Source organism: Xylocopa sonorina, chromosome 1 (genome assembly GCF_050948175.1).
Source record: "Xylocopa sonorina isolate GNS202 chromosome 1, iyXylSono1_principal, whole genome shotgun sequence".
Lineage (NCBI taxonomy): Eukaryota > Metazoa > Arthropoda > Insecta > Hymenoptera > Apidae > Xylocopa > Xylocopa sonorina.
The window spans coordinates 1,392,845-1,402,586 of record NC_135193.1 but is presented as its reverse complement, the minus strand read 5'-3'; the positions used below and the strand labels follow the sequence as shown (position 1 = coordinate 1,402,586).

At 38.3% G+C, this 9,742-nt stretch overlaps 2 protein-coding genes across 2 annotated transcripts in view; both read left to right on the top strand.

The window, feature by feature from the left end:
• The first annotated feature begins 260 nt into the window (after positions 1 to 260).
• Mldr (mitochondrial ribonuclease P catalytic subunit) lies at positions 261 to 2,157 on the top strand. The gene is made up of 4 exons (XM_076904970.1): positions 261 to 1,087; positions 1,323 to 1,554; positions 1,611 to 1,741; positions 1,800 to 2,157. The coding sequence occupies exons 1-4, from the start codon at positions 261 to 263 to the stop codon at positions 2,125 to 2,127; spliced, it is 1,518 nt and encodes a 505-aa protein (XP_076761085.1). The 3' UTR covers positions 2,128 to 2,157.
• Positions 2,158 to 2,567: 410 nt separating this feature from the next.
• Spri (Src homology 2 domain-containing protein sprint) overlaps positions 2,568 to 9,742 on the top strand; it is a 165,931-nt gene continuing 158,756 nt past the window's right edge. The window contains exon 1 of the mRNA XM_076908114.1: positions 2,568 to 2,601. The gene's annotated coding sequence lies outside the window, so the exon portion shown is untranslated. The remainder of the gene's footprint in view (positions 2,602 to 9,742) is intronic.

The following is a 9,742-nucleotide window of genomic DNA, read 5'->3' as shown; positions in this document are numbered from 1 at the left end:
AAGGCGAATACGAGAAATTTATTGCATCTACACTTGAACAGAGTCGAAATAAAATTCATTTGCCTTGTGTACAACAAAATAAATTATGTAATTATTAAATTATGTCTAAACTGTAGAGTATGTTTTTTCGAGGTTAGAAAGTAAGCGAGAAAGTATAGCGTATAGCAGAGTAACCTAATTTGAATTCATTGAAAAAAAATTGTGGGATCAAGAGTGTTGTGTTTGTAAAATACAAACCAAGTTGAAAGTTGTATACAAAGATGATTTCGTTCTTGTGTCAAACACTACAACTGTACATGGTCAGAAGTACAAGGAAATTTTCTGCGTTTAAGAGGAAAGATTATAAACAGTTTTATACAACTTGGAAGGAACTGTTTGCCAATGTATTAATGCAACCTAACGATACACCGAAAGAGACATGGGAAAGCATGAGGAAATACGTAATGGAGTCGAAATTAAAACCATTGATTGTGGACTCTTATATTCTGCAAATGTGCAAACAAGAAAAATATCCAGATGTAGGAATATGTTACTACAAATTTTTGGAGAGCAATAACTATAATCCTAGTGTGACTACTATAGGTTTATATTTGGAATTGTATGACCTGAAAGAAGATCCGATTACGACGGCAGACAGGGATCATATTTTAAAATTATACAATTATATTACAAGTCAATATCAATCGCTTGATTGTTCTATGAGTAATATACTTGTTATAGCTTTATGTAAAATAGACAGATGGCAAGATGCTATTAAAATTATAAAGGAATTTGAGGCGACTGATAAACAATTTCTTCGCGATGGATATAGTGCACTGATTTCTTATTTATTTAATTCTGGAAAAATAGAATTAGCAAATGAATATTTGATTGCTAGTCTCAAGACTGGCATCGGGCCTTTGAGTCATACATACAGTGCCTATATTGAATACTGTTTGAAAGAAAAACATAAGTTTAAAGAAAGAATGGAGATATTATTTAATTTATGGAGTAAGTATGGTATTAAGCCAAGTGAGGAGGTTGTACATAAATTCATAACAATTTGTAACAATATCGGCTGGTCTGCTAAATTAACGACAATATCAAGGTAAACAAAATATAATTTATTTGTTAGGATAATGACACTACCCAAAATTTGCCAATTTTAACTTATTAATATACCAAAAATAATTCCCTGAAATATCTGATACAGAATAATAATATAAAATTTTCATCCCAGCTAAATATATATTGTATCAATTCAAATCTAATAATCAATATATCTTTTAACCACACGATTCTTCTCCTTTTTTTTACATCTTTACATATTTTTTTCTGAATAGATCAAAATGCTGCGTGTGCAGAAAATCTCTCGTACAAACAGATTTAACACAAGAAGAATATAAGCTTTTGAGTAAAGCTGTACTGCAAAAATTGATTTTGAAACATATTTATTATGTTACCAATCCACATGAAATAAATAACTATATGAAATTTATTGATGCAAGAAAACCATATGACATTGTTATAGATGGATTAAATATTATGTACTCTGTTCACTTCGGATTTAATGCAGTAGGTAAATGATAGTTTGAAAGTTGAAGTAGAAATGAAAAATTAATATTTTTCAGCTTAAAAATTATCTCGTCTATTATAAGAATAACAATAAAAAAACTTTGGTCATTGGAAGACATCATATGCAGAGGAAAGCAAAGATACAAAATATGCGAAATTTGGCTGATTTTTTCTTTGTTCACAATTGGTGCGTATTTTTATTTTCATTATTTAGTAAAATAGATCACATTGTCCCGATATTTTAGGTCACAAGATGATGTATTTATATTATACGCGGCATTTTCAAGCGGACCAAATACAGTAATTATATCTAATGATTTTATGCGACAACATAAATATGCGCTAAACGACGTTGAACTAGACACCCTCTTTAAAAAATGGCAAGCGTTACATCAATACACTATCAAGTCAACAGAAATTTGCCCAACGGTATCTGGTGAACCATGTATCGATTCGATTGTACAGAAGCAAGATAATTGTTGGCATATACCATACCTACCTGATTGTGTTACATCTCGGAAGAGGCATACGTCTACCAGCGATTGGGCCTGTTTCGACACATGTCCACAGTGAATGAATATTTGTAAATTATGCACAGATACGCAAAAGTACAGAAACAAATAAAAAAAAAAAAAAAATATGAATTGTATATATCAGTTACTATGTAGGTTATATAGTTAATTTTCTAGATATTCTTTATATAGATTTTTTACTTGTGTCGGTAGAGCGTAAGACTGTAGTGATACAAAGATATACTACCAGATGGCGCGTAAAGTGTTATTAAACGCAGGCAAAACAATTTGTGTCAGACATTCTAGTTTGTGCTTTTCGATGCAACAGGTGTTACGGTCGTCGGGTTTTTGCGTGAAATTTTTATACTATACTTTAGTGCATGTGTACGTGTACCCTTCGTTTATCTTGTGTGAAATTAACAAACGTTATTGGTTCAATCACAACTGCATACCTTGGTTCAAAATGTTTAGGAGCCTAATATTTGGACCTTCGAACGCGCAGTATTTGTGAAAACAGCTACGCGCCAAGCGGTAGGTAAGTACTTGCTTATTCGCAGAGAAATAAGTGTCGATATCCGGTGCGTCACCGTTTACGGACAGGCTTCGATAATCTCCGCCGATTTATCGGAACGTAACGCGAGTTACTTAGGTTATTCGTGGTTTAGCTTCGATCGGCGACACGTGCGTGAAATGAACGCGTTTTATTTGTTGTTACTTGTAAACGAGAACGATCTTTGACCCCCGCACCTGCCGTGCACAGACGAGCAGCCACGACGTTACCGCACCGAGCTGCTGTCAAATGTACTAATTGCATCCAAAACGAAGCGAGCAAATGGTTTTCACTGTGACAGTGACAGTCGATAACAGTATCTTATGATCGTATACCGAGAGCTACTGTGAATCGGGCATCCATTTTTTTCTCTCCCGATGTCTCTTTCATCCCACGCCATAGAACGCAAAGGATCTACAGTTTGACAGTTTAAGTTTAAACGCGCGACCTTGTCTGTCGCGTACTTCAGTCGGAAAATACTTACGTGTATTCGTTTTGTGCTGTACTTAGTTGTTTGCATTATCAATACAAAAAGAGATGCTTTTGCGTTCGGAAAAAAAGGAAAGAAAGGAAATGTTCGATGATTTCGAATTGCTCTGGAGAGCGTAATTAAAAGGCGGTCATGTGACACTCATGATAGTATACGTATGTCATCGAGGAATCGTATATCGCGTTTGAAAAAGAAGCTAAGATGGTAAAGTTTAACCGTGATTTTTGTGAACATTTGCTGCGAGTTAATGGATTATTCGAACGAGTCAATTAACGTGAATCAATCATCTTGGAAAGGAGACGATAGGAACAGGGAATGAGACCAGGTACATGAATTTTTTCCTCCCACGTGGTTCGATCCAAACGTGAAATAACAATTCGCTGACGACTTTTACAGACGCATGCCCTTAACAGCACGATAGTTCATTTAAAACGTGCAATACTTTTTATTAGAAATCGAATTGCTGTATTATAATTGTTAGCGATACTCGAATGTTTTCATTCGTGTGATATTGTATTCTGACGTTCTTAGAATTGTAAAACCATTAATTTCTACGGAGCTCAACGTATTTATGTGCCACGTATATAAATAACAAGATAAACAATTTCGTTGGAAGGAGAAAGAAAATATGAAGTCAACCTTGAAATCTCGACAGCGCCTCCACCTGGTAGAAAATCATGAAATAGACGACAGCGTAATTAACAATGTCGATAATCTCTGTGGTTCTAACGTCGCAAAAGTGAATGGCCTCAAGCTCGTATTCCGCGGAAACCCGTTTCTATGCGTAGGTGGTGCAAAAATACCGGAACCTACGCGAGTTTCACGCATTTGGCGCGTTTCAACGATCGAACGTCCCGTGGCTTTTACGTTCCGTAGTGGAAAATGTGGGCACGACTACGCGCCGCTACCAGGACTATTCCAATAATTCGACGCCGGCCCCGTAAGTCGTACGGTGTCGCTAATAAACTTGAACGTGTTCCACGTTCGAATTGTGTTATTTAAATTGTTGCGTTAGGGGACTTGTTTTATCGACCGTTGCATTCGCATGCACACATTTGAGGAACAAAGATGAGGAAATATAGTCTAGTCTCTAATTTTCAACACTTTCATTAAGGAAAGTTGAGACACTACAATCTTAACTAAACACAATATCCATATTATGTTTACACGGTAGCAATACAAATTCTAAAGGAACAAATACTAAAAGGAACGCTGCCATAAAAGATATAGAAAAAGAAAAAAGGGTTTCGAAACCACGTTTAAGGAATGCCCGATCGTCGAGTAGGGTGCCGCAAGGTGCTCTGGGGTGTTTCGGGTCGGGCGTAACCGTGGGAGCACTTTCGCGAAACATCGTCCCGACCTTCGAAACGGTGGCTAAAGCCTCCAGGCTATACGTTCGCTTACTTTTATTACCGCGTTTCATCGTTTTACGATACGTTGCTATTATGCGTTTCACCACCCTCGCGCACGCTGCGCTTCGTTAGCGTGTGGATCTCGAAACCGCACTCGCGAAAGTATACAACCCGGGAAGAATGGAAATTGATACGAATGGCGTTGAAACCGGATGGATAGAAAAAAATTGGAAATAACTTTAACGTACGAGCGTTACGGAAGTGCAGCGGGTTGTTCCCCCTCGTATTTCACGCGTTTTTTTATTACGGTGAAAGAGGCACGAGATGGAATTTTTTTTTTTTTTTTGGCGATGATACGAGGAGAAAAGAAAACGAAATGAATGTGAAAGGTAATAAATTGTGGTGTATATGTTATTTAGTTGTTCCAAAGTATAAAATTTCGTTTCAGATTAGTAACTGCCTAATTTAAGACACTTGGAATTTCCTTTTCTTTCTCTCTTCTTACTTCATCTCTTTGGTACTGTTTGATTCTTAAAGTATTTTATCACTTCTCTTTTTAAATAATCGGTAGTCCAGTTAAGCTTGCTAAGACGCGAAGTGTTACTCGTGCCGCGTAGGTGTATATCTCAGGGAAATTGTCAGAGAAGAGCCAAAAAGTGGCCGAACAGAGAAGATCAACACCAGTAGGCATACATCTGGATAAGATAAAACTTATCCCACCTACCTGGTTCGTTGACATCTACCACCAACTATCTCTCTCCCTTATCAGTACTGCAACGTGTGTAGCCGTTGATAACATATTCGCGTGCACAATTGCGGTATTGTTGTCCGAAGATTCACGTTTTTCCCTCCTATTGCTGGTACCAGTACGAATAAATGTTCTGATAACAGATACAACTGCCAATGAATAGCACCATACAGTGCCAATGAAATAATACATAAATCTACAGAGTATTGATTTTATTCGATGATCCGAAAATATATGTCGTTTGTAAAATGCGTCCTTATCGTAATGAATTTCCATGACATTATTTTATATATTTTATAAGAATGTTATACCTTTTATATACGATACAAAACAAATTGTTGCTATGAAAAATGTACAATTAATGACAACAGTACACACGTGTTCATCCTTTTCTGAATTGTTTTGCTTCTCTCTCGATATGTCAATTTTCACAAATTATTTGCAAATATTAACCTCTTTGTACTGCTAAGGAACGTACACTGATTTTTGTCAAGTAGTTCTTGAACCGATTAGCATACTAATTTTTCGTACATAATTGTTCACCATTCTAATTTCTTTCTCTCGTACACATCCGTTCTTCCCACTTAATTTTTCCAGCCGATTTACATAAATTCAAACGCACCGAACACTGTTCCGCGTCTTTTATCCTTTCTACAATTTACTATCCGATTTTATACACTTGCACGGTTGAAGGCGGCTGCAGTCGCTGGTGGGATTTAGCACGCGTAGTTTTCCGCTCGATTCGCCGCGCCATTATCGAGATACAGGTGAATCGTAGCCGATTGTGCGTTTCGAAAGGATTTATATGGTCCGCGAGCGAGTGCAGACGATGGCGCGCCTCCCTTCGCTTTGTGCACGGGGTGTACACGCCTATGGTGGTCCACGCGCCTAAAATCGATTCAGAGGGACACAGACAGGGCATAGACCTCCTCGCGTGTAGGGTTGATTCGTCGTAACTGGTAGAAACTGCACGTTTCTTAACACTTCCTTCTTTGGCAGTTGAATTTCTTAAACGTGAAGCACAAATTTTAATTACTCATCGTTATAAAGGGTGCTTCGTTCAACTCGAATATTTCAAATAACTCGCCTATTTTTTATAAATATTAGGTGTTAATTGCCAACGTTTAGTTTAAGCTTGGCGTGGTTGAGGAATTAAACTGTGATAGAGAATGATCCTCGACGACTTGTATTTCTTATAAATTATATTTCGGTAACTGAGTGCAGTAATTAATGAAACGTTCGACAAGCAATTTGGTACGTGTGTCCTATGATGTTTCGTACGTTTTAACTCTCTTTCCTATGGATGACGAGATCTTATAAAGGTTCGCCGGTGGGTGTGTTCTCTAGCTAGGACATACGGATTCGTCGGTGGACATTCTACGAAATTTTGGTGAGGGAAACGGTTGTGGAAGATTATTGGTTAATGGAAATTCTGATAAAGTAACCGCCCCAAACCATCGGTCACCCGCAGGTACCGAGAGACTTACCCTCGGATGACGCACCCGTGGATTCCGCGTGTCCTAATCCTGACCGTAGCAAGTAATAAACCCAAAAAGCGCCTCGACTTGATCCATAGGACAACGACACAAAAGATTCAAAGTAAACGAGGAAGACCTTTAGTAGGTATGTGCAGTAAAGAATGATTAACTGGACTTCGAAAGTAGTGGCTTGTTGGACAACTACTTGCCAAATGTGGCTATATTCGACAATCTCCAAAGGACGGATCGACAGTTGCTGTTTTATGAATTAGCGGACCTGGTTGAACCTCCCTTTGCTTAAGGCTATATTTCAACAAATCAAATTTAATGGGTCTTAACATTAGGAATAGAATAAAGATTATATACCGTTAATTACAATTGACGAACAAATTAGTTATTTGTTTCCTGCTTAATTTGTTCATAGTTCTCGAAGTCCTTTTAATTTCAGTTACGGAATCATCGGATACCCGGAAAAATGTGTACTTAACGATGCCCAGTCGATTATAGCCGCGGTAGCGAACTGTTAAAGTTGTATTCGGAATTTAATAGCGGGTAAATTGGAGTTTAAAGGGCGTTCACGATTTGACGGGCCATTACGGATTTTACGACTCGGTCTTTAACGTTTCGTGAACTTTTTCCAACGTCGGTTTAACCACTGGGAGTGTATACACACGCGGAAACGTGTACTTACTTAAATTCATGTTTCTCTTCGTTCCGTACACAACGCCAATGCGCATGTCGAGGAAATTTTCTTACGCATTTTAAAATTAAAGAGATATTTTTTAGGCAATCTGTTAAGGCAGATTTAAGTCTTCCAATGAATTATCATCGTGGAATTAATATTTCCATTAGCTTGTTACATAAACTGCAATACCACTTTCCTCGATGAAAACTGACTAAGAAGTTTAGCATATCCAATCACTTCCGTTGAAACAATATTTATGGACGTAAATTCCTGTTGCCGTGTTGCATAATCGTCCAAGGATTACGCAACCAGTGTTGCGAAACAAATTGGGGTGCAAATTTAAACTGTCACTAAACTTCCTATGAAAATTTGTTTATATTTAACTTTTTGCCTTTACACAGAGACATACTTTAATTCACAGTTTCCCAAACTGTGTACCGCAAACGAACACTAAGTGTTTCGCGAAAAATTCTATAAGCGACGTAGGGAACAACGAACAACTGTCTGCTTTATTGAAAAACGTTTGTTTTATAGGTGCCACATAAAAATTGAAATAAATTTTTATTTCGTTTATTTAATGTATCCGTGTTATCGGTTATATTATAACAAAAAGCTCAAAGTTACTCTAGTGTTCCTAAAAAGTTTTCGAACTTAAAAATGCCAACGAGTTAACCGCGCTAATTTATCCATACCAGTGTTACTCAGCGTTGAAATAAAAATCGAACATTCTAATAGCATTCAAAAAGAGCAAAGAAATTAGCTTCGTAAAGTTCTCCAACGACCGTGGATACAGAGAGTAGCCTAGCCCATTTTCGCCCTCCGTCACCCGCCATTCCGTATAATTGTACGGTAGCCAGGCTCAGGGTGCAGAGAGCCGAGGAGGAAATTTTACGATCGCTCGTAATCGTCGCGCGGCGGAATTATTATGGTGGAAATTTCGTGGCATCGCGAGCCGAGTTTTCGCAATGAGCTCCGGTCACGTCGAATGCACGCAGCCTTTACGGCGGTTAGGTTTATTAGTCGGCCGTTTTCTCTCGGAAAGCCTGGTCCATCCCCAGAGCCGCCCCGACTACCCTCTATTGTTCCGCCCTGGATGTTGCTCGGTAGCTACGTGACTAACGTTTGCGACGATCAATTACTATCTCGCTGGCATTCTTTGACGTTTTTTTTTTTTCTTGAAGTGTTTGGAGTTTCACAGTTTCTGGAAAAAGTTTGGTATAAGTTGCAGGAATTTAATCAGTTTTTATAGTGAAGCGTGTGTAACTATAAAATTTGTACGATTATTACGTGTAGTAAAGTGTATAAAAGTGTATAAATGTTTACATTGGATTATATAAATTAGATATGTATCATTTTCAAGATTAGTGTCTCGTTTCAAGAATCGGATAGGATTCTCTGATCAGAATGAATTATTCTGAACATTTACTACTACTAATGGCTCGACTTAAGTATTTATATATTACAGATATGAGATTGATGAGGGGATACGCTACGATATTCATTATTTCGTTCAGATACGTATACACATAGGTAACCTGAATATGTAACTAAATTGACATTCTATTGTATTATTTATTTCCATATATTCAGTGATGTAATATTTATATTATTACTTCTTTAAGAGTATTTAATAATGACTAATGTATCCGCTTGATTTTTTACCAATCCAGTATCGAGACGGTCGTAGTTCACTAGCACGGTAAATAATGCAGCGCGACACCTGGTACCCCTTGTGCATCGCGCTGCGTATGCACGGGAGCGCCTATGTACACACGTACAGGCGTAATGTATGCATAATGTATAGGGTGGTAGTGTTCACGTCGCCGGAATACTCCGACATCGTTCTATATATCACGCGATTCTGCGGTGCCCTCGCGGGCGCATCTCAACACCCATTGCATTTGCATGCGTACGCGTGTGCGCAAGTGCATTCGCGAGACGTTCGAGGCGTTCGAGTCGCGTCTACGGCTAGTGAAAAGAGCTTGGGGGTGGTCTCGCGATTAGGCGCTGGGGTCCAGCGGATGGTTTGATTTATTAGAATGCCCGTTTCCCTGGAAATAGCTCCTGCGACTTTAAACGTCGATGCGGACGTAGCGTTGATAATTTTTATTTCAAACGCGCTCGATTACGAGCAATCGGCGATAGAAATGGTAAACTCAGTTTACGATGATAATAAAGATTCTGATTTATGTCCGAGTTAAATTGCTAACAGACTAACGATATCCCGAAAGGAACAATGGTCTTCTTAGCGAGGCGACACCTTCGGTAACGAGACAGAAAATCAATCGATCGCATCAACCTAACCCGATGCATAATTCATTGCGGGGATAAGGGTCTCTCGAATGATTCGCGACTTACGAGCGATCAGTCCAA